Source organism: Hoplias malabaricus, chromosome 18 (genome assembly GCF_029633855.1).
Source record: "Hoplias malabaricus isolate fHopMal1 chromosome 18, fHopMal1.hap1, whole genome shotgun sequence".
Lineage (NCBI taxonomy): Eukaryota > Metazoa > Chordata > Actinopteri > Characiformes > Erythrinidae > Hoplias > Hoplias malabaricus.
In genome coordinates this window covers 9,223,659-9,248,268 of record NC_089817.1, presented here as the reverse complement: position 1 = coordinate 9,248,268, position 24,610 = coordinate 9,223,659, and the positions used below count along the sequence as shown (strand labels likewise).

General features: G+C 37.7%; 2 protein-coding genes across 2 annotated transcripts in view; both read left to right on the top strand.

Moving 5' to 3' along the window:
* Positions 1 to 10,773, top strand: part of ppip5k2 (diphosphoinositol pentakisphosphate kinase 2) — a 33,700-nt gene extending 22,927 nt beyond the window's left edge. The window contains exons 26-31 of the mRNA XM_066650193.1: positions 1,203 to 1,275; positions 2,615 to 2,734; positions 4,217 to 4,279; positions 8,576 to 8,719; positions 9,049 to 9,156; positions 9,377 to 10,773. Of these exons, the coding sequence (XP_066506290.1) occupies positions 1,203 to 1,275; positions 2,615 to 2,734; positions 4,217 to 4,279; positions 8,576 to 8,719; positions 9,049 to 9,156; positions 9,377 to 9,735 (867 nt within the window). The 3' untranslated portion in view covers positions 9,736 to 10,773. The remainder of the gene's footprint in view (positions 1 to 1,202; positions 1,276 to 2,614; positions 2,735 to 4,216; positions 4,280 to 8,575; positions 8,720 to 9,048; positions 9,157 to 9,376) is intronic.
* A 1,590-nt stretch (positions 10,774 to 12,363) lies between these two features.
* macir (macrophage immunometabolism regulator) lies at positions 12,364 to 17,863 on the top strand. Its single transcript, XM_066651076.1, has 2 exons — positions 12,364 to 12,470; positions 14,474 to 17,863. The coding sequence occupies exon 2, from the start codon at positions 14,481 to 14,483 to the stop codon at positions 15,111 to 15,113; it is 633 nt and encodes a 210-aa protein (XP_066507173.1). The 5' UTR covers positions 12,364 to 12,470; positions 14,474 to 14,480; the 3' UTR covers positions 15,114 to 17,863.
* Positions 17,864 to 24,610: the final 6,747 nt, after the last annotated feature.

The following is a 24,610-nucleotide window of genomic DNA, read 5'->3' as shown; positions in this document are numbered from 1 at the left end:
GACTGAGAACGTAATTCACACACCGGTCTGAATGAGTGTGCCCTGTGATATTACTGTGGTGTAGGGTTTCTGTATATGCTCATGGTGATTGTAATAAGAATTAAGCATATTTATGTGCTTTAAATCAATTTGAAAAGAAATCATAATATGTATAGTGTGTTTTGGTCACCCTGTGAAGGACTGGCACCCCCTCCAGGGTGTGTTCCTGCCTTGCGCCCAGTGACTCCGGGTAGGCTCCGGACCCACCGCGACCCTGAACTGGACAAGCGGTTACAGACAATGATGAATGAGTGAATCATAATATGTATTGTGCATAAACTTAAATGTGTATGTTTATATTTACTTTATCTTTGAAAGCCTTTTTAACACTGACATGTAACATGTTGAACTACTTATTGGTTGTAACATGCTAATCAGTATTAATACAGCCTCAAAAATTCTGAACTGGCTTCTGAATAGTTTGTAAGATAAGTCATAATGACTGATAGTTGTAGTAGTATTAGCATTAATAAACATGCCACCCTTACTCAATATGAAAAATTTTTCTGCTCAGAGATTGCTCTGGGCCTCAGGTAAGCCATGGCAGATATAAGGGTGTTCATAGTCCTCCACTGTGTTTCATTTGTACCATCCCACCTCCAGAAGTCATTCTTCGTCCTGAGGGGAGACTGGAATCCAATACAGAATCCTATCAAAGTTTAGAGGATCCAGCCATTCCAAAGTTTGTCTTGGTTTTGCACGAAACTGTGAAATTAACATTTTCAGCAGAAACACAAAGAGGCCTGTGAGCTTTTTTTTGATGTCCTGTTTGTTTTTCAGCACAGGTGAAAATGTCCATTTGGTTTAAGTTGTGCAGTGTTGATTTGTGTAATCTCTGCAAACTGTTGCCATGTTTGTCTTCATGCCCTTTCACATCCCTGACCTCAGCCTTGTCTTGTGCTTTGTACTGTCACTGTCAAATGTCTTGAGTGGAATGGAATCTGTGGCCATGGGGATGTTGCATGAGTCATTTATTTTCCATGTTGTCTTTTGTTTTTGTTGTCTTGTTCACTAACATGTTTCAGTGCTTCTTACTAATATCTAACTGGAAAAGGCGAACTAAATGTTTAGATACTACTTTATAATTATTATTTTTGTAACATTTTTGCTCCTGTCCAAGATATTTTTCACTGAATGGCTAATGCTTGTGTGTGTTCTTTCAGGTTCTGTCAGAGAACAACAGCCATACAAGGCCAGGCAGACTTCACACAGAACAGAAGCTCACTACTGGAATGGGTAAGCTGACTACTGTTTGAAACTGTCAAAATTTTTCTTTTCACAAATATAAAGAGTTGAAGTAATTTTTGACTTGTTGTGTTTTTCATGTTGTATTTCCTCAAGAACTGATAAGTGAAGCCATGAATTGATATTGTGCCGTTCCATTTCAACTCTTCACTCTGTGTGATGCCTTTGTGCCTCTGTTAGCATATTTAGAGTGCCTCCTTTGCACAGGCTTTTCTCTGTTGATCCTCTGGCACCCAATGATCAATTACTAAAGGTGTGATGTGCAGTTTAAGTAATATTCTTAATGGAATAATCTGAACACACTTAAGACCAAGATTTTTGCCACATAACAACCTAATACTGTGCTGACTCAATTTCTCATACATGCTGGTAATGTCCTTTGTGCATGCTTACTGCATAAAAGGTAATACTAAAAATATAATTTGGGTGGGGGGTAAGCCAGTTTTTTGTTTTTACATTCAGATATGTTGAAATGGCCAAATTCCCAGCAGCTGAAGCAGGAGTGATTAGGTTAAGTGCAGCATATTAAATGACTGACTTGCAGTTTTGGAATGGGTTTCAAGAAGTTTTTTTTTGTTGTTGTTGTTGTCGTTTAAGGAAGATTTTACTACTGCACTTTACAAACATTAATATGTACAAAAGCAATGATTAATAAATGGTCTAATGTTTATAAATTTGCAGTGGCAAACATCAGGATCTGTTTGCTTCTGAACTATAGATCCTTAATCTTTTGTTCAAAAGTTTGGAATCACTGAATGTTCAAATTAAGATTATTAATATTTATAATTTAATTTAAAATTGCAACAGTTCACACATTTAAGTGTTTCACATTAGGTATTAGTATAGTTTCAGTAAATACTTTTGAAACATCTGTGAACAAGGGAGAGAATTTATATATATATATATATATATATATATATATATATATAAAACCTATTTAACTTATTTTATTTTTGCACACTTTGTTTTATTTACAGATTGTGTCCTACTGATTATTTAAAACTCACGAACTGAAACATATCACATTTTAAAAACATTTCATGCATTTGTCTGGAACCAGTTAGGTTTTGTATTATTGAAAACATTGATTCCAAAGGTTTTTGAACAATGTTAAGGTTAATCACCTATATTACAGTATAATAACTGGAGTTCTGTGTGTAAGCCCATCTTCAGCGCAACAAATGACATTACTGTCATTATGGGATGCTTTTAATGAGGCTGCACAAGTCTCTCTGTGGCAAGAATCTCCTAGAAATGCACGCTGCATGCATTCCAAGGTGTGGCTCGTGGAACACACGATGGCTGTATGTATCTTCTCTAACTCCATCAGGGTCTCATTGTGCTGGCCTGTTTAGCACCATGGTGCTGGGAGGCTCCTCCAGCGCACCTAACCTACAAGATTATGCTCGCGCACACCGTAAAAAGCTGACCTCTTCTGGCTTCTTAGATGGTATGTGCAAACACGCGCACACATCTTGGGTTTCATATAAAATATATAAAATATTAATCCCTTGTTCTTAGGAATCCTGGGGAAATCTTTTTCCTTTTTACTCCATAAATGTGTTGTGTCCCAAATTTTAGTTTTTGCATGTCTCATTGGAGCTTTAAATTTTAGTTTAAATTGGTTTCTTTGGTGTATTATTTGTCTTGTATATTTTATTTTAATATATTTTTTATTTTGTGTATTAAATATTTTTAAAGCACAGCTAGCATATTTGTGCCTTATAATATAACTGGACAGGCTTAAATGCAATCAATAGTACTCCAATATCACCTCTGAATATAAAATTGGATAAATAGTTATTTTTGATATAGCCATTTATTTATATTTGGTATAAATAATTAGACCATTTTGACAAGTGTTAAGCAACATAAAGCTATACCTTGAAGGTTAATATCTACATCTATTTACACCTATTTATTTATTTATTTATTTATTTATTTTTTTTTTTTAGGAGTGGAATTTACTATTTGGATCGATTTGTTGCCGATTGAATTATTTCAAATATTTAAACAGTACTGAGCAAAAGTCAGAGACAAGCCTTCACTTTCAAAATACCTCTCAAAAACACCCATTAAGTATAAGTTATTCATATTTCAGGAGATGCATATCTAAGGAGTCTGGATATAGGAACATTTCAAATTGCCCAAAGAAAGGAAAGGTCAAAGTAAAATAACTTAAAATATAAAACAAAACGTATAAACACTTCTAGAATTATTAAATACTTTGAGAAATGCAAAAGGAGAAAGACTTTTGGTTTCAGAGCTGAACAATTCTGGAAGGATGTGCTTGTATATATGCTTCGGTTATATTAGTTTTCTAGTGTTTTCTGATGGTCACAAAATGTATAACCTATACTTGATGGCAGATTTGTCTAGATACCTTGAGTAATTGTATGATAGTCTCTGAATTTTACATAGTGCTGAAAAATGTATTTTAAATCAAGTTTACACATGGGTGATGGGCTGTGGGTATGGCAGTATACAGTTGAATTAATATTTCCCAGATTACTTTAGTTCCTCAAGAATTAAAGTGTAGACAGACAAGAGTGGTGAATGGGGATTTGTTTGTGTAGAACCATAAGAGTTGTAGATTGAAAGCTTTACTCAGTAGGGTATATGTGGTTTGGCAGAGAACTTTTATTCTTGAATCCAGCCTTAGTATGTCAGGTACACAAGCTGATATATTTCCGTTCACATTTCCTTAGCAGAATGCATTTTGAAAAGCAGATAACCATAGCGATCGGGATTTCTTTGCATTACTTTGCCTGATGGAAATCCCAACACATCTAATTCACTAAAACAAACACTCCTTTCCTTTCCCTACCCTTTTCTCCTGCATGCCTTCTAACGGTGGCTATCTTCTGCCCTCTTCTAATCCTCTTTCTGTTAGCTGTTGTACATTTCAGGTACCTGTTTTTCTCTTTCTCAGAGGCCACGCGTGGTTCTGCTGTAAAAAGATTTTCTATCTCATTTGCGCGACACCCAACCAATGGTATGTTTGCTTTCGTTAATTCCCAGTACACCTTTCCCCCCCATCACCTCGCATTATTTTGTTTTGGATTTAGATTTCCTCCCTCAGTTCCTCCTCACTAACTCTAGGGCAATGCACATGGAATGCGGCCATGAACATTGAGATGGCTGAAATGCTCATGCAACACTTCAAAACCATGTGTTTTTCCAACCTATTTTCTTGCTCAGTTCTGCTCAGTAAATGTCATCGACACAAGGATCCAAATGGCTAAAAATTGTGTTCTTTCTGTCATGGCAGTACGATACAGAGTGATGTTTTTTTTTTTTACTAATGACAGAGATAACTTCAAGGAAATGTTTGATTATAATGTTTGAAAGGAAATAGCTTTAGTCATATGCTTATTTTATATAATATATATATATATTTTTTTTTATGTTCTCTTGAAGAACATTAAAATGTACTTTTGGTGAAAGTGGTGAAGCAGATTTTGCCTTTTATAGCTAATGCAAGCCAACTACATTTTAGATGACCCGTCAGGTTATTTTCACATAAATAATGTTTGTCACTATTTTTTCAGTGTTAAACATGTATTGGACATTAATAGTGTAATATTGTTATAACATCATTACTCAGATTAAACGCTGTTTGTATATTTATTTGGCATTCATTTGCCTAGTGCCATTTGCCCCATATCAAATAGAAATGCCTTATAAGTAGGGATGTCACAGCATTATTTTACTGATCTGTATTGGATTTATTGGGCTCTATCTTAAGTCAGATCCTGCGGTTCCTCTAGGCGGCAAGCTCACGCACTTCTCCTCCTGTAGCAGGCTTTGTATATGTTGTAATCTGACTCTGCTGCCCACCGTAGCGGGTACACTTCTTTCTGACTGTTCCGCACAAATGCATGTTCCCACGAGACGGATTCAGAGCTGGAATGTTAGGGGACGTGGTTAGAATTGCCAACCGTCCCATATTTGGACACTAAATGCCATGCTGTGTTTTGGACCCATACAAGAGGTGTTTTATCCCGTATTTGGCTTTGAGACAGTTAAGACCATGATTTGTTTTAGATACGCTGCTCTCCATCTGCCTGCCTTTTATTAAGCCAATCAACAGCCAGAGTTACCTGTCCATCATTTAGTGCTGCTGCCAATAGATCACAGTCCCGCCTACAGGGGTTTGATTTGTTTGAGAGAATAAGGTCAGTGCTGAAAAAATATATAACTTATGTTTTTTTATGTGTTATATGTTATGTATATATTAAATTATATACATGAGCTGTTTGTGAAGACACCATTTGTTTACTTGGTAAAAAAAAAAAAGGCAGCAGCTTGGATGCAGGCAGCATCTTTCTTAATGCAAGATATTCAGTGTCAAGCAGATACTCTGGGCTGATTTTAATAACTATAATGAACTTTAAGTGTGCGGTGTACAGAACTATCTTGGAAAATGTAAGTATTGAATTGGTACTCAGCAGATACTCAATATTAAAAGATTCAGATCAGGATCGGAGCAAAAACACTTGATCAGGACATCCCTATTTATAAGATAATTATTAGTAGTACTTTAAGTCTCTAGTTCTACTATAAAATTCTAAGCAGCCAATGATTTTTAAGGGTAGAATTTTTATTCTTTTTGTGTTTTTTTTTTTGTTTGTTTTGTTTTGTTTTTTTAAATCTGCTAAATGGGTCAGTGTTTCCGAGTATGTTCTGTGGTAAGTGTTAATTATCATTTTTGATTTCCATGTTTCTCTCCTGTTTAACTGTTGTTTGTTGTTTTGTTTTGCCTCCGTTTCCTGATGTTTTGTAGATGTCAGCTCCCTTATTTCTGAATGTTTGCCCCAATTTTTTCAATCTCAACTTATTTTGTTCTGTCCTTGTAGAGAACAATATTTCAATTTTGTAATTTATCAACATTCTTATCTGGGATCATATCTTTATAAAAATGTTAGGAAAGAAAGTCCTGTACATTTAAACTGGTTAAACTGTTACAGACATACCTTAAGGGAGGAAATTTCTTTTTTGAGGGGGTGGGGTTAGACTGAGAAAATCCACATTCAACACCCATCCACTTTAAAGTCCCAAACTCCAGGCTGCTTTCCTTGTAGAGTGCTGTGTCTCACAGCGTGGCTTCACTTGCTAGCCTCTCTTAAGAGCACAGATTAACCAGCACTTCATGGAGCTGGTCTAACTGAAGGTACAAAGCTGACAAAATGAACATGCTTTGTTGTAAGTAGTTGAGTTTTTTAAAGAGAAGATGTTTGTAAGGCTGTTTTAGGGTGAATTTAATTTGTTAATTTTATATCTACTCCTTTTCAAGTTTTATCTTTCCTCTTGGAACTGAGTTACATAGTGTAGTGTTTAAAATATTCCCCTGTGAAATGGGGCAACCCTTAAAAAACCTGATACGTAATCAGAACACAAAAATACAGTGCTTCAGCAGTGCACTCCTGTGAGCCTGAAGTGATATTAGTGCTTCTGGGCTTAATCTTTTTTAAATTTAGGGCATCAAACCTTAAAATGCATTCCACAATTATATATTATCATTCACTCCAACTTCACACTAACTTTCTGTGATTATGAAGCTGAATTCAACTACTTATTCTGTACCTTTTTGTTCGAACCAGTTCACCAATTCCACCTTAAATTTTGCAGTAGCCACAGGTGCAATTGCTTCCCTGTTTAAGGTGGAACTGGAAATTCAAAGACATCTGCAAAATATTACCAGTGTTTTATGTGTGTTGTGAAGTAAAGGGACATAATGCATTTAAACTACATGAAACTAAGATAATACAATTGTTAACATGGTTTATTAAAGGAGAATATACTGATATTTTTGGCTTCCTTCGCCATCTTGCATCTGATTCACAAGGCATTCAAAGCCCTTCATTTGAAGTTTTAGACACCAAAAACAGTTATAGAAAATATAATCACATTTAGCCATCATAAACATAACTTTCTTTTCTTCCTCAATTTGTTTTTGTCCTAGTAGTGAGGTGAGCCAGATGGGTAACAAAAAAATAACATGCCAAGTGGCTTTTTCCAGCAAATTAAAAATGACCTGTGTTTGTAAATTTGAATTGTTATAGTTTCTATTGGGAATACTTAATTTTTAATAATTTGGAGGTCACTTTGATACTGATAGACAGCATTTAACACACACACACACACACACACACACACACTAAAAATAATATCTCAATCTCAAATATAAATTTCTGCCCATTTTCCCTTTCTTCCCCCGTGGTTTTCAGAGTATTCATTTAACTCTTTGATAATTGAATATCTATCAAAATGAAAGAGAATGCTCATCCCTATTCCGATCTGATTCCTACTACAACACGGTTTGATATTTTCTTGTTGGGCTTTTTATAAATAATATTTAATTTTTGATTACTTAAAAAAATTGGGGCCATATTTCTTTGGATATTGTTAGCAGTAGATTTAATCCTTGTTGTATATTCACCACCATTTAACATCAGAAAATTCCAGTGTACAGAGTGACCATATTGTATTTCATTTTTAGTATTAATGAGCATGTTAACGATGCTCACCAGCCAATATAGAGAAAGCTCACCTGACTGCTCTGTATAATATTTTCTTCAAAATCTTTGTGGTTTGGTTAAGGCTCTCTAACATCTTGTGTAGAAGTAGCAGTTCCATACTATTAAATTCTGTAAAATACCAAGTGTCATCTTGGAGAAATATCAGTAATTATAACTTGGCTGAAATTATGATGTTAATGATGTTTTATGTATCCTTTGAATGATCTTGAATGGTCTGTTTGAATGTTTCCATGGTGGTAGTCCAGAACTGTTAATATAATTATATATTATAAATGATTACAGTGATTTCTTGCCCTCTTAAATGTGTTCATGTGAGAGGGTGAGAATCTCTTTGTGGTAGAGATTGATACATTTTTAGTAGCAATTTCCTTCTAAATGAACAGATGCTAATGTTTATATTGAGTGCTCTGCTGAAAATATCATTTTAAATAAATGCATTTATTCTTTTCAAAACTGGTGTTTGTAAGGTAAGTTGACTATTCTCACTCACTAGTGTCATCCTGGCTGATGACTTTGTGGTAGTTAGAGCTGCTTAAGGATATGTACTGTATGTTGTGAGACCCATCTGCTTTCATGCTACCCACCTCAAACATATGTTTGATGGTGCTATTGCTTCTTGTCATTCTCTTGGGAAATCAAACACCACATCTCTTTGTGCCATCACTGGTGTTTGCCTAATGTTTATGCTTGTTTCAGGTGAATTCTTATATTGCCATTGTTACAAATCTGTGCTATATTTTTTGTTTAAGGCTTTGAGTTGTACTCCATGGTTCCCTCCATTTGTCCACTGGAGACTCTTCACAATTCACTCTCCCTCAAACAAGTTGATGACTTCCTCGCCTCAGTTGCCAAATCCCATGAGTCCTTGCTTGATATATCTGCATGCTCCCCAGGTACAGTGGCAGCTGCCATTCAGAATCTTTAAAGAATTTTCCTGCATTTGGACTGTGGCTTTAACAGAGTTAGTTACTCAGTGTAGGTCATCCAGCATAAAATATCCAATCAAATTTATTTATATAGCGCTTTTCACAACTGATGTTGTCACAAAGCAGTTTCACAGAAAATTTTGAAATTAGTGATTGCTTCTTTTGAAATTTTAATTGAAAATTTTACTGAGTCATTTAGAAACACAGGTAAGGTAAATACCAATCCACTGCCTTTGAACTTCTACTGCTTATTAATCTTTTAGCACTTTTTGTCTTTTTCACTGTGTGTTCTTCAGCTGTTCAAGGGAAGAAAGCTCCCTTAAACACATACACACCTGCAAAGGTTTTACCCTGTCCATTTACTCAGTCACTAGCGAAGAAGTCACCAGAGCGGACTTCATCAGGCATGTATAAATTTGAAAAAGCACTACACTCACACAATATCACTGATAGTTTTTAAAATGTGTATAATGGCATGCAATTTGTGTTGGTTCAAGAGGGCAGCTAACCTAATCACAGTCTAACAGCTAAATTGCTAACCTGCATTGAAAAAACCAACCAAATATAACACAATGGCTATGTGTGTGTTCATGCATTTGACAGTGTGTGCTTTATTCCATCCAGTGGCAGGTGTTTCTCCTTGCAGTGTGTCCAAATCAGGCCAAACAGATCTGCTTAGCAGTGGTGCCAGTGGAGACAGATCTGTACAAGAGAGTGTTACATCCACTGAGAGAAAAGCATCAATACAACCCAACAGACCAGAACTGCATCATGCTAAAGCTATTAGCAGCTCTGCTTCCCTGCTGGCATCATCCAATGAAGCCCTTACTGACAATGGCCAACAACAATCAGCCTTCCAGGAAGTGCAAGAAAAACATACATCAGCCCAATCTCAAAGCTGTGAAGTCTCAACTCAACACATGTATAATCCAGAAAGTGTAGCAAATACACATCAGATCTCTCCTGCTGTCGAACATTGCTGAATCACTTCTCAACAAACCAATGCCCAGGATGTTCAAAGTGGGACAAAATGCAGCCATTTTCTGCAACATTGCTGATGGTGAAAGAGCCAGACTCATCAAAAACCATGCTGGACAAGCAGAAAGCCATGGCAGATTCCACAAAATTGAACAAAGTCTCTTGAGAAGTCACACATCACTGTTACATTTAAAATGTATGTTACCTGTAGTTGTCTCACTATATGCCATCAGACCTAAGAAGGTTAAAGAGCTTGCCAGTAATTTTTTATTTTCTCAGCTGTGGCTGTCTTAAGCCCCTTTCACATATGCACAGTGACCCATAACTTTTCCCGATGTTACCCAGAGGAGCAGTACAAATGTGCAAATGCAAATTTTAGAATCGTTTGCCCTGGACATTACCCACAAATTATCCTGCCGTCCCTTAGTACAAAAACCACATAATGTCAGTCAGCTTGTATGAATACAGCCAGTAATGTTCCAAATTTACAATGAATTAATGCAGTGTCTCCATTGCCTCATGCCTAAACCCTGCAGAAACTTTCCTGTAGTGAGAACGTGTCTAACACGGAAAATCTGTATGCTACTCCAGAAAATTTATGGAACTGATTCTCCAGACATTTTCTGGAGCTCATATGTGAAATTGGCTTTAGATTTTATTATATGTTCTCAAGCGTTACTTAGAATTTGTTACACATATCTTGTATATTTGAATTTTTGAATGTACAATCAAATGTAAACAATCTACTTTATCCTGATAGGTATAACATTTGCTAAAGCTATTTTAATTATTCCTGAGTTTAATGAATGCAGCATTTATAAGGGCGCAAATGTCAAGGTCCAAAGTAAAATGTAATGAAAACCCAATTTTTCATGCATATCTTTAGTTTCACTGTGTTTGCACTTCATTTCCTTTTCATTAACCTGGAAATGGGGTGCGGGGTGAGGTGGGATTTGCCTTAGAGTTACTGTTGTGAACTGTTTTCATATTCCAAACATCATAACCAAACATGATTGTAAATATAGATATATATTGGGAATAAATCTTTAGTGAAACTACTCTGTTTGTTTGTTGAGTTAATTCATGTTAAAGAATTTAGTAGTATTTTAACAGATGTCTCAGAGTAGCAATTTGTGGGACACCATACAAGTCTTTATTAATCATTTTTAAACTTGAAATATTATTTAGATTGCTTTGTAGTGAAAAGCCAGACTGGACATTTTGTAAGGAGTCCATCTGTGTTTTTTTTTATTATGTAAGGTTCTGGATAAGTATGTCTTCTGCCAAAGCAACCTATTGGATTATGGATGCAGCTGTCCACATTTTGGTTGACTAGTGTTGACTAATTCATTTGCGTTTCATATGTGTCTGTAATTGCCATTATTTAATTGAAGGCAGGTTTCATGCAGTGTGTTGCAGTGACATACAGAACACGGGGAACTTTGCAGTTTCTTGTACACAGTCCTTTTGTCCATCTTCTAAACACTTAAACTGCACATTAACAGTAACTTTTCAGTCAGATTTGTTCAGATTGCTATTTTGTATTATTGTGAATAATAGCTTTTATTTTAATAGGTGTCGAATGTACACTAAATAACCTTAGATGAAGTTCATAGGCCCATTACTGCTTGTGATTTGATTTTTACACACCGGCATGGTCACCTCATACAGGAGGATATGTGGCAGAACAATGCACCTGTCATAAGACCATGATTACAGTCCTTGGGCCACGCCCCATCTTTCAGGGGTTAACCCAATGTTGCCTGGCTGCAGTAACTAAAAGAATATAAAATAAGGCAATTTCTACTCTCCTTTTCTCCTGAGGCCAAAAGCTCCAAATTGTATTTCAGGAAACTTTATCAGATATGAATTGTGATTAATTATCTTTGCATTTCTGTATGTACTGAAATAACATTCTAATGGGTTTATTCCTTACTGAGCATTTTATGCATATAACAAATACAATAGCTAAAACCAAATATAGCTCCTCCTCTTGGGAGAAGGTGGAAGACAGTTAATCTATGCCTTAAATTCGGAACAAATATTTCAAACCCACATTAAAAATAATATTAATAAATCCTAACAATATCCTAAAGAACATTTTCAAAACGCCTCTCAAGCTAATCATTTTTCAAACAGATGCCTGATAAAATCCTAATCGAGTTAGTGTTCTTATCAGCTTTTAGTCAATACTGAATTGCTGTATTGTTTTTTTTTTTTTTTTAACCATATTTTAAAACTCTCATGAACGAATCATGAACGAATAGTGCATTAGATCTGATTCAGGTTCAACTGAATCAAAGCTTACGGGAACAGTGTATTCTGATTAAATTTTTTTCATTTTATTTTTTTCAATATTTTACCTTATATCATCAAAATATAAGCACCACTTATAAGCAAGTGAGCTGAATGAATGTTTATTTAAAATATTAATAAATGATAAAATATTTTTGTAGGTTTAATTGATGACGAGAGGGAGGGGGGACTTATTGACTGGCTAACAACTTAAGACGTAGAAATATGATTTTATGCCTAGTCACAATTTAGTAAAACGCTAATAAACTGCACCGTTCGGTTCATTAAACATGCTACAAATGAGTCGGTTCGCTGGAAAACTGAATCGAACCGCACCAGTGCTATTGCCATAACGTCACCGCGTCACGTGACCCGGTGTACAACGCGCGTCCTCGGGAGCTCGAGCTGTCTGAGACAGGCGGAGGCGCGCGCGCACCGAGAGCAGGTCTGCAATCACATACTTTCTTTTTTCTGTATCGTTTTAACTGCGGATATCCGAGCTGCGGAGCGTGGCGAAGTGCGGGTGGGTTGCGTCGGTGCCCCGCTCTCAGACACAGGCGGTTAAAGCGCCTTATAGCGCTCTGGTGCCGTTTAATAATGGTGGCCAGGGGTAGACTGCAGCCATTACTGAGGAGGAGGAGGAGGAGGAGGAGAATGATGAGGATGAGGATGGAGAGTGGTGTGGTAACATTTGGGGCTGGTTTGCTCGGTCGAAACAAAGATAAATTGTATAAGCATCGTGTGATTTCCCCAGACCATCCCTCTGTTTAACAGCGGACCTCCTCCTTATAAACGGGTTTGTTTATTAGCATTAGAGCTACCAGAGCTAAGGCCACGTAACGTGAAAAAAGACATCACTGCGTCGAGATTATTCTCTCTTTCTCTCTCTCTGTGTGTGTGTATGTGTATATGTGTGTGTGTGTGTGTGAGAATATGTCTTTATAATGTATGCTCATTCTCTGACAGGACGGTCCCGGCATTGTGGAATGAACATGCTGTCTCATCTCACCATAGGATTCTTCTCCATTTTATAGAAACCTTTATATTCGGTTCTGACCCGGGTTTCCAGTTGCCTTTGTATAGATGTTTGTTTATATTAGTGAATGCAGCAGCATGTGGATGGTGAGATGTATCAGTGTTTGGTGGCCGAGATGCTGGTGAAGTACATGCTGTTCTGTGAACACGCATAGTGTAAAGCCCTAGTCAGGCACTACTACAACATACTGGCAAGATCTTGCACTACAGCAGCCAAGACTTGCATACACCACCTCTTTCTTTTTGGCAGTTTACATGGATGCAGGTCTTATTCGTTCTAGTTTAAAGCCCATGCCAGGCTTCATGCCAGGCTTGAGTTTTTCAGTCAGTTGAAAGTTTTAAATAAGAATATTTGGCAATCCACAAAGCAAATTTTAGATTTTGTCTAAATGTGTGTAGTTCAGTGTAAAGACAGGAACGACAACTGAACATTAAGAGAAATACAATGTAATAATGTATACTTTTTCCCCATAACATTTTTTTTTTGGTAAACGCTCATTCCGTATTTAAATCTTAGGATGATAGTAATCTGCAAATGAGCATTTAGACTTGGTCCTGATCTATTTATTGTGGACCTACGCTAAAATTCACTTTGTGAATGCTAACTGAACCTGCACAGAGAGAATTAGTGTAATACACAATTTTTTTTTACAGATACTGATTTTTTTTTTTTTTGTATTTAAAATGTCTGGAAATGGACCAGTTGACAATAAAGTGAATCCAGTGAGGATAATAATAATAAGATGATAATAATAAAGCATGAATGTTTTTAATAGTAGATGTGTATCACCTGTGGACTTTCCCTTCTTTCCATTGTCCCAGAAGCCTGTTTTTTCATGTCCATGTTGTTATTGACCATGTTTTTGGCAAATCAACATGCATCAACATATGTCCATGTTATTGAGACAGATGGGCACTCCTCAGGGATTTATCTCTGTTTCATGACTAAAGGGCAGCTGATGATGTGATTGCATTTAGTGATTTGTTTTCCTGAATGTATTGGATGATATAACACACAGCTCTGGTGTGGCTGAAGGTCTGATCAATGTTTGAAGACCAGTTTATTAAGCAACATGTTAGGGGCCTATTTCAAAAAGCAGGAATTTTCAGTTAGCCACATAGGCTTAGTTTAAGCCCCAATTTTGAATTGGATAATGTCCTTACAGGAATGCACATCAGCACTCCTCCTATTGGACAATAATGACAGTGAGAAAGCCTGGTTTGTGAAATAAGCCCCACTTGTGACCCTGTTTTATTTTGTAGAATAAAAACATGCAGTTACCAGCTTTTTTGTAGATCTAAAAGGTAGTCACTGAAAGAACTCCATCTATTTCATGTTTCTCCTTGTTTTGTTTGCATCCCTCTCTGCCATTTCTTACTTTATTCTATTTTCTTTTCATCGTTTACCTCTAGCCAGGTCATGTCATTAAAGATGGAGATGGATGTCAGTGGAGTGTCCAGGGCACCTATATCCATTTTGCCTGCTGCTGAGGTCAAAGCTACGCTGAAACCTGAGGCAGATAAACCACGCTGTTCCAGCACCCCTTGCTCACCCATTAAAAGTACAGTTTCTGGATACCAGATCCTCCACATGAACTCCAACTACCTGGTGGGCTTCACCACTGGTGAGGAGCTTCTCAAACTGGCCCACAAGTGGTCCCCTCCAGAGAAGAACAACACAGAGGCCTTGCCCAGTCCTGTTAAAAAGCCTGCGGATTTGGGCCTGCACCGCGCCTCGCGGATTTACAAAGCCAAAAGCCGCTTCTACCAGCCCTACGATATACCGGCGGTAAACGGGCGGCGGAGGAGGCGCATGCCCAGCTCGGGCGACTCCTGCTTCAGGTCGTTGACAGCCGGGGAGCCCAGCAAAGCTCTGCACGGCCCACTGCCCCTGTGTCTCCTCAAAGGCAAACGGGCACACTCCAAGTCCCTGGACTACCTCAACCTGGACAAGATGAGTCTCAGGGAGCCAGCAGACACGGAGGTGCTGCAGTACCAGCTCCAACACCTCACCCTGCGGGGAGAGCGCATGTTCAGCAGGAACAAAACATGAGTGTCTCTTCAGCAGGCAGCTAGTACGCTAGCATCTAGAGCCAGGCCCCTCTCCGGCTAGGTGTGGGATTTGGCTGCTATTTTTCGGCCTTGCGTTTCTCCACTAAGATCATAGGCAGTTCCTGTAGTAAGGCACCCATAGGCCACAAATTCCATTATTTTAAGAACTGTTTGTTAATCAGGAAGTTTTGGTGAAGCACCGCCAGGGCCAAAAAAAACTTAGAGATTAACCTGTGAAAAAGGAAAAAAAAAAATCTTTTGATAGTGTGTGTGTGTGTGTGTGTCCAGGGGAGATGTTAAGTATGAGGGTTGAGGTCATTCAGAATTAGCAATAAATGACTCGCTTAATAATTGCTACTACTGTATGTACGTGTGTGCCTGTGCAAAGGTGTGATACCTTTTGTGTGAAAATGCCTCTTTTGCAGAAGACGTACATATGCTCTGCACTGGATCGCACTGTTATTACATCTGGATATATATATATATATATATATTTATTGTTTTGGTTTTATTTTGGGTTATGTTTTCCTTGTTAGCATAACTGTGGTTCTTCTAACATTAGCATATTAACATTAGCATCTTCTCACCGTTTAAATGTGTCATTGGGTGAGATTACCCTCGTTTCTCATTTGGCCTCTGTCTGGCAGGAATTTGTATGTAAATCACTGACTGTTACACAATCTAGAGGATATTTAAGACAGCGCTGAGAGGGGATTTCAGCAAGAGAGGCTTATCTTCAGAGAACCTGAGCTAAGATTAGCGTCTCATACACATTATTAATCCCCCTTTCCATTTTTTTCACCCTGAGCTCCACACGCTGCAGGATGCTGGTCGGATTATTTTAGACCAGTTTTTCAGATTAACTAGTCCTACGTGTTTGGAACCAGTTTATACACGGGCAATGCTAATATCCCTGTGTATGTGTACATTTCAGAAATTAACCTGTTTTATTTCTCATGTTGGTGCACAGCATTGCTACTGAAACAAACCAAAGGATGAACTTTGGGTGTCCTGGGGAAAACTTGATTGCTAATGTAATTTTTTTTTAATATGTGTAACACCTGACAATCATATCCAAGTATTTTACTCAATAAGCCACAAAGCTGTAAACGGTCCATATTTCTTGCTCATATTTTGATGCCAGTTAGGCATGTTTTTCCACGTTAAACATTTGTGTAATGTCTTACTGTTTAAAGCTATAATTGGTGTAATATTTATTGACTATGACTTCTGCCGTTACTACCAACGCCAGAGTTAATAGGGTAGATTTGATTAACTGGTTTAAAGCATGCAATGGATTTTTAAAACCTGCTTATTTAGTCCATTTATTCCTCTCTTTGGTTTTTATGGTTTGATTAAATAACAATACATTTATTACTTACAGTTTTTATAACATTTTCATTTCCTAACCCACAGTAAGTTAATGTTCTTCATCTTTTAGTTTGACTCTTTTTTTCTTGATATAAACACTTAAAGAGCTTAAAGGAACAATACTTTGTTTTTCGAACTCGAGTTGTATTTGTGCTGATGTGGAATTGTACACTCAAGGCTCTTGACTAAATGGGTTAGTTAAATATTACAGTGAGGGCTTTGTTGGAAGCATTGCCACTTTTAATTATTTATTTCATGCAGGTTTTATGGTAGGGTTTCAGTGTAATATTGGAAACTGTTCTGATTGTACCTTTCAATTATTTGATACCTGTTTAGCTAAACTGACCTGCACTAGTCCTTATCCTTTGTCTTTTGCTGTGGATGAGAGATATCTTCCGTGAATGCTGAGAAGAGCACCTTAGACTTAACGACAGCAGCAGCAGTGATATTGGTGGTGTTTTCCTCTTGTATTGACTGAACTGCATATTAAACCTGCATACTGCTCTTTTGATTATTTGTTTACATATTTGGTGTTTAATTTTTGAGGCTGGAATACTGTTATGTGATTGTGTTATGGATTTTTGTTGATTTTGATTTAATTGTGCCAGAATTTTCCATAAACCTAATGGATAAAGGCTGCTGCTCTTGGCTGCACTGAGCTTTGCTGTATATTGGAAATCTCAAAGGGAAGAGGGAACTACTGTTGGCTCCACACTGAACTAATCCTAGCCGTATTTCTGCTTACATATGTATAATAACACATTCAGTTCATGTGGAAAATATTATCCCTGCAGACAGTTCTACATTTCTGCTTTTAACGTTGAAGTGTCACAAACTGTAACTAATGAGAACACTTAGACAAAATGCATTGGTTTCGTTTATTAGTAACAAATATTAATTAATATATTAGTGGTATTGCACTTGGAGGCTCCCAATCTCTAAAGACTATGCTGGAAATTCCACGGTAACATTGTTTTTGATGTGACATTTTATATTTCAGCCATTACTAAATTTAACCTACTGTTCATTCTCCATTTAGCATCAAGGCAAATGTGATTTAAAACACAAATATATAACCAATTTTAGCATCGCAGTATTTAGATACCGAGTTTAACTTGTTTAAATAAATGACCCAAGAGCCACCACAGGTCACACTGACTACATACACTCACTACATACTCTGTGTCAGTCTTTCCCACTGTTTGACACTTATTTATATGGGATATTCACACTATTGGTGAATGCTGTGCTTCATTACTCTTGTATTCTGTAACCCCTCTGCTGTTTAGTTCCTGTTTCTTTGTCCTGCTGAGTGTGTTTGTACCCTGCTATGCTTTTGTATGTCTTAAGTTTAACCTTACACTTGACATTATTAAAACACTACACTGTACTCTTGTGTTTTTCTCTTTGATTGAGCAGCAATGGGTACCGATAAATGAGAATCGCATATACATTAGAGGAAGGCATGAGAACCATAAGAAAATGTACTGAAATCATGTAATAGGAAAGAATTAATTATAGGATTAATATTATGTTTATGTGATTGTCACACTGGGCGCTGTCAGGTGTCGCTGTCACAGCTCCAGGGACCTGGAGATGAATGTGACTGTGTGGAGTTTGTTGTGTTCTCCCAGTGTCCACGTGGGTTTCCTCCCAGTCCAAAAACACACGTTAGTAGGTGGATTGGTGACTCACAAGTGTCCATAAATGTGAGTGTGTGTCACCCTGTGAAGGACTGGCGCCCCCTCCATGGTGTGTTCCTGGCTTGTCCCCAGTGAATCCGGGTAGGCTCCAGACCCACCGCGACCCTGAACTGAATAAGCTTTTACAAATAATGAATGATTATGTTTACAGTTATGTGATAGTTTTATTTGTTTTTCCAAGCTGTTTTCTTTTTTAAAGAGATTATTACAAGTTTCATACTCAGCTGGTAAGGACGCTAATTTGTTTCACAGGAAATTTATCCTAATATAAGCACATTTTACACTTCATTTAACGTCATTTTCTCTCTTCTCCAAAAGTTTTTTTAATGTATTATTTCTAGCAGTTTTATCTGTAAAGTCTGATTTTGCTTTTTTCCTAAGGAATACAGCACAGCGGTACTCTCAGCTTTATAATCTTACGCTGGAGTGTATAGTGTATGAGGGGCTTGTCTGTAACAAAATGGCTGTGTCCATGGTGTGCTCCTGTGTTTTACCCCATGATTCTGGGTAGGCTCTGGATCCAACGTGACCCTGATCACGATTAAACGATTACAGAAGATGAATGAATGAAAAACCTTAAGGCCTTTGATTCTCGTTATTTTTTTATGCAGGTGTTAGAGCAGACACAAGAGGGCACAAGAGCACCTGTGTCAAGAATATCTGCTGAACGGTGCAGAATTGAACATGCGGGGAGGCCAAGGAAAAACGTCAACGTGGCAGAAAAGATAAAACAAAACTCAAAACCAGCTTTATACAAAGCAACTTGACCTTTAAAATAGTAATAAAAAAGTCCCAATAAAACAAATAAACGAACGGGTGGAATTTGTAATCAATATATGTAACAACTGTAATAAATTGGCTGAATTTAATGAGATTTGTAAAAAAAAAAAAACACACAATACCCTGCATTAGCACCTAAGAAAACGTAATTTATTAAACTTAAGTTATTATTGATTGACTAATGGACGATGATCCCCTTATTTTATTTGATGATCTCGCCCCTCGCTGCAGTTTTATGCTTAGCTAAACCTATGTGTGCTTTTAGGTCCTTTACACCTTTATTTGCTACACAAAACATGGGAATTTCTTTTTTAATTCATCCGAGAATTTACATTTACGTTTCTGCATAGCTGCTCGAGATGAGGGTAGGTACATGAGCTTTGCCTGACGTAAACAAGGACTACTGACGTGCAGACTGACCAATTAAATGTTTACAGAGGTTATCGACCAATAACGGTAGCTCTACAGTCAGACCGTCCAATCAGAAGATTTTAGGCTACTTCACCACGCCCCCTTCTCACTCAAGCGAATTAATCGGAGTAGGGGAGGGCGGGACTAGTTTGTGAACGAAACACTTCTCGAAGATCTATGTAAGCTCTAGAAAAACAAAATCCTGGACGTTTGTTAAATTCCGCCCGGACATTTTTTAAGTCTAAAAAAGAGGACATGTCCGGGTAAAAGAGGACGTCTGGTCACCCTAGGTATGTTTTAAGTCAGAATGTTCAGCTACCAAACCAAAATTGCTTTGTGTCATGTCTGTGATTTGTTTATTTTCTAGTGAGTTAAACCTGGGTGGGCATGCTCTAGGTGTGGTGATTCTGTATTGTTTTCAGTGGTAGTGAGGGTGAATAATGTAATCTCACACCTCATATTCCACATGTTCCTCCAGTCTTTACCCATAAATAACTCAAAACGCACAACATTTGGTCTGGTCAGTGACTCAAGAATTGTGTAACTCTGGAGTTCCACTGCAGAGAAAGTCTCAGATGATGACACTTGAGGCTGAAACATGAAATCTGAAAGTTCCCCTCAAAGGTTTTTGTTGTGACTTAATTTGTTGCAAAGAAACTATAAATAAAACCTATCCTCTGCACATTGAATGCAGTGCATTACTTTTGTAGTCAATTAATCTTTTCTCAGTAAATAGGCCTCTCCAGATATTATAATATACACATGTTGTATTTTACATTAGTTATTTTTACAACTCTTTAAAATAAATTCAGAAAAATGTGGGATGCTGTTTAATTGTAAATAAAAACAAGATTCAACAATGTAAAATCTCATAAACCAATCATTTATTCACAATAGAACACAGAACACATTGGATATTAAAAGTAAGACACTTAATTTCATGAAAAATAGTGTGTGCACAATTATTAGGCAAGTTGTATTTGAGAGGATTCTTTTTATTCTTGAACAACAACTTTGTTCTCAATCAACCCAAAAGACTCAAATATCAAAGCTTAATATTTTTGTAAGTTGGAGTGGGTTTTTTAGATTTGGCTATCTTAGGAGGATATCTGTTTGTGCAGGTAACTATTACTGTGCAGAATTATTAGGCAACTTAATAAAAACCAAATTTATACCCATCTCACTTGTTAATTTTCACCAGGTAAAACAATATAACAACATTTAGAAAAACATTTCTGACATTCAAAAACAAAACCAAACAAATCAGTGACCACCTATAGCCACCTTTCTGACACTCAAAAGCCTTCCATCCATAGATTCTGTCAGTTGCTTGATCTGTTTACGATCAATATTGCGTGCAGCAGCCACCACAGCCTCCCAGACACTGTTCAGAGAGGTGTACTGTTTTCCCTCCCTGTAGGTCTCACATTTTATGAGGGACCACAGGTTCTCTATTGGGTTCAGATCAGGTGAACAAGGGGGCCATGTCATTATTTTTTCCTTCTTTTACACCTTTACCGGCCACGCTGTGGAGTATTTGGATGCATGTGATGGAGCATTGTCCTGCATGAAAATCACATTTTTCTTGAACGATACCGACTTCTTCCTGTACCACTGCTTGAAGGTGTCTTCCAGAAACTGGCAGTAGGTCTAGGAGTTGAGCTTCACTCCATCCTCAACCTAAAAAGGTCCCACAAGTCCATCTTTGATGATACCAGCCTATACCAGTACCCCATCGCCAACTTGCTGGCGTCTGAGTTGCAGTGGAGCTCTCTGCCCTTTACTGATCCAGCCTCTCGCCCATCCATCTGGCCCATCAAGAGTCACTCTCATTTCATCAGTCCATAATACCTTAGAAAAATCAGTCTTAAGATTTTTCTTGGCCCAGTCTTGACGTTTTATCTCATGTTGCTTGTTCAAAGGTGGTCGTTTTTCAGCCTTCCTTACCATGTCCATGTCCCTGAGTATCGCACACCTTGTGCTTCTTGATACTCCAGTAACGTTGCAGCTCTGGTGGCAAATGGCATCTTGGAAGCTTCACGCTTGATTCATGGGCAGTTATTTTGCGCCTTTTTTATCAACACATTTCTTGCGACCCTGTTGGCTACTTGCCACGAAATGCTTGATTTTATGGTGATCACGCTTCAAAGGTTTGACCATTTCAAGACTGCTGCATCCCTCTGCAAGACATCTCACAATATTTGACTTTTCAGAGTCCGTCACATCTCTCTTCTGACTCATTTTGCCAAAGGCAAGAAAGTTGCCTAATAATTACACACACCTCATATAGGGTGTTGATGTCATTAGACCACATCCCTTCTCATTACAGAGATGCACATCACCTGATTTACTTAATTGGTAGTTGGCTTTCAAGCCTATACAGCTTGGAGTAGGACAACATGTATAAAAAGGATGAGGTGATCATAATACTCATTTGTCTAATAGTTCAGCACACACTGTATTAACCCACTTATTGTAAAGCATCCTTGGGTTTGTTAAAGGCGCTATATAAATTGCACTAATTATTATGCTGTGGTGTGGGTTTCCTCCGGGTGCTCCGGTTTCCTCCCACAGTCCAAAAACACACGTTGGTAGGTGGATTGGAGACTCAAAAGTGTCTGTAGGTGTGAGTGTGTGTGTTGCCCTCTGAAGGACTGTCGCCCCCTCCAGGATGTGTTCCTGCCTTGTGCCAATGATTCCAGGTAGGCTCTGGACCAACTGTGACCCTGAACTGGATAAGCGTTACAGATAATGAATCTGCCCACACAACAGGCACTTTAATGCAAACCCATACCATCAGAGATGCAGGCTTTTGGCTGATAATAAGCTGGATGGTCCCTGTCCTCTTCAGTCTACAGGACACGACGTGCTTGGTTTCCAAAAATAATTTAAAATTTTGCTTCCTCAGACCACAAAACAGTTTTCAAATTTGCCTCAGTTCATTTTAAACGAGCTTTGGCCCAAAGAAGGCAGTGGTGTTTCTTGATGATGTCTACCTTTGGCTTCTTTGATGCAGCTTTTGTGGAGTGCACAGTGAATTGTCTTCAGTGATTTATGGAAGTGATCCTGAGCCCATGCAGTGATTTCTAAAACTGTTTTTAATGTAATTGCGCCCAATGGTCCAAAGATCATGAGCATCCAATATTAGCAATTGCGTTTGTCCATTGTGGACAGGGATTTCTCCAGATTCTCTAAATCTTTTAATGATATTTTGCAATTTTATGTTGAGAACCATTTTTCTGAATTTTGTCTACAATTTCTAGACGTAGTTACCCTCAGATTGGTAAATCTGAATTTCTTCTGAGAGACTCTGGCTCATGTGAGTTGCACATTGTTCCTCCAGTTATATTTTTATTAGTAACACTTACTTTTCCAGCATTGTGTTGCCCCTGACCCAAATTTTTGATGTGTGGCTGCCATCAAGTTGAGTTAATATTTTTTTCATGAAATGGTAAAATGTCTAATTTTCAACGTTTGCTATGTGTTCTATGTTTGAATATGAATTTCTATGAGATTTGCCAATTGTGGCATTCTGTTTTAATTTACATTAATACACATTTTACACAGAGTTGAATTTGGGTGGTATTTTAAATATGGGACCAACTTGTAATTATTAAATAATATAGATATTACTTGTAATATAAGATATAATACAATTTGATTTGCAAGAAAATCCATTACTTACTGTGTTTGATTAATAATATTTGAACTGTATTCACACCTTAGAGAGTCTTTATTGTTTGTTTGAAGGGTGGTGCAGGACTCTCGATCCGTGGGTGAAAGCTGGTACATACGCATTTTTAATTAAAAGTAGGGCACATGTTCCACTCTGTGCGTAAATAAAGTGAAGTGCTAACCTTATCCAATTCATCTCTTGCTCAACTGTTTGCACCAGAATGTGTTGTGTGGTTAGTGATTAAGCAAATCACTTTTATCTCACACTCAGCTATTGGCACCAAAATATGTTTAACGGTCTATTCCGGCCAAGTTTTGCAAAACCACCATCAGCAGCATGGCATCGGTCACGTAAATGCGTATAGTGTAGATATTACGACTATCCTATTATGTGCAATAGCTTGCAGTGAAGATCTAACCTGCATTTCTGGATATTTTTACTAAAGATGGCAGCATTAAATTCACTAACTTTATCATTCTTGATTTTCCTTCAGTTTGTTAAAGGTTAAAGGTTTGTTAAGGTCAGTTACTGGAACACACGGAGCTCTATAACTCCAGAGAATGCTGTTCCACTGCTCCATAACCCAATGCTGGAGACATTTATACTCCTCAAATGCCTGTATATCATTGAGCATGGTGAGGGTAAGCTCATGTGCAGCTGCCCTGGGGTGACCTCAGTGAGATTAAGACAACTGTGCATTAAATATATGGTATCGTCTTGTGTCTGGTGTTAATGCCCTGGCCGTGCTATTCTGATCAGTCAATTTGCTGGCAACAACAAGTTACGAAACTTTGTGTCTCTTCATTCATTAATTATCTGTAAGTGCTTATCCAGTTCAGGGTCGCGGTGGGTCCAGAGCCTACCTGGAATCATTGGGAGCAAGGTGGGAATACACCCTGGAGGGGGCACCAGTCCTTCACAGGGAAGCACAGACACACAATCACTCACACCTACGGACACTTTTGAGTCGCCAATCCACATACCAACGTGTATTTTTGGACTGTGGGAGGAAACCAGAGCACCCGGAGGAACTTTGTGTCTCTTTCTTGGCAGTATTCAGTGCATATTTTCCCCCAGTGAAAATATACCTCCATAATTTCAACCTATGGTGTTTACACAAAAATCTTACTGACTTAACTCCCTTTATGTTCAAGGTGTTGTCAGTTGCAAAACAAAAATCATCAGCCTCTGCGTTTAACATAATAGAAGCTGATTCAGGGCCTAACTGGAGCAGCACGAATAAAAGATCTGCAAAGGTTTCACAGAAACACATTCCAAACAAGCTGCCACGGAGTTATTTAATGTGAGTGTGATGATGTGGAGTCAGAATCATGAGAATAGACATCCTCTTCTTTTACAGGATGTGCTCCATCTTTGCTCAGCAAACGCAAACACCTGCTGTTTGTGACCTGAAGAGTTTCTGATATTTTTTTATCTCAAATAAAATCAATAGTGCTGTGGTTTCTGGCTGTAGATGAAAAAAAAATAGTGCTGTAAATATTGCCCAACTCTTCTCAAATTGATGTATTTGTTTGCCCAGCAGCGCTAAACAAAGAA

What these genes read in the sequence shown, in the direction of transcription:
- macir (XM_066651076.1), top strand. Translation starts at nt 14,481, where the DNA reads ATGTCATTAAAGATGGAGATGGATGTCAGTGGAGTGTCCAGGGCACCT.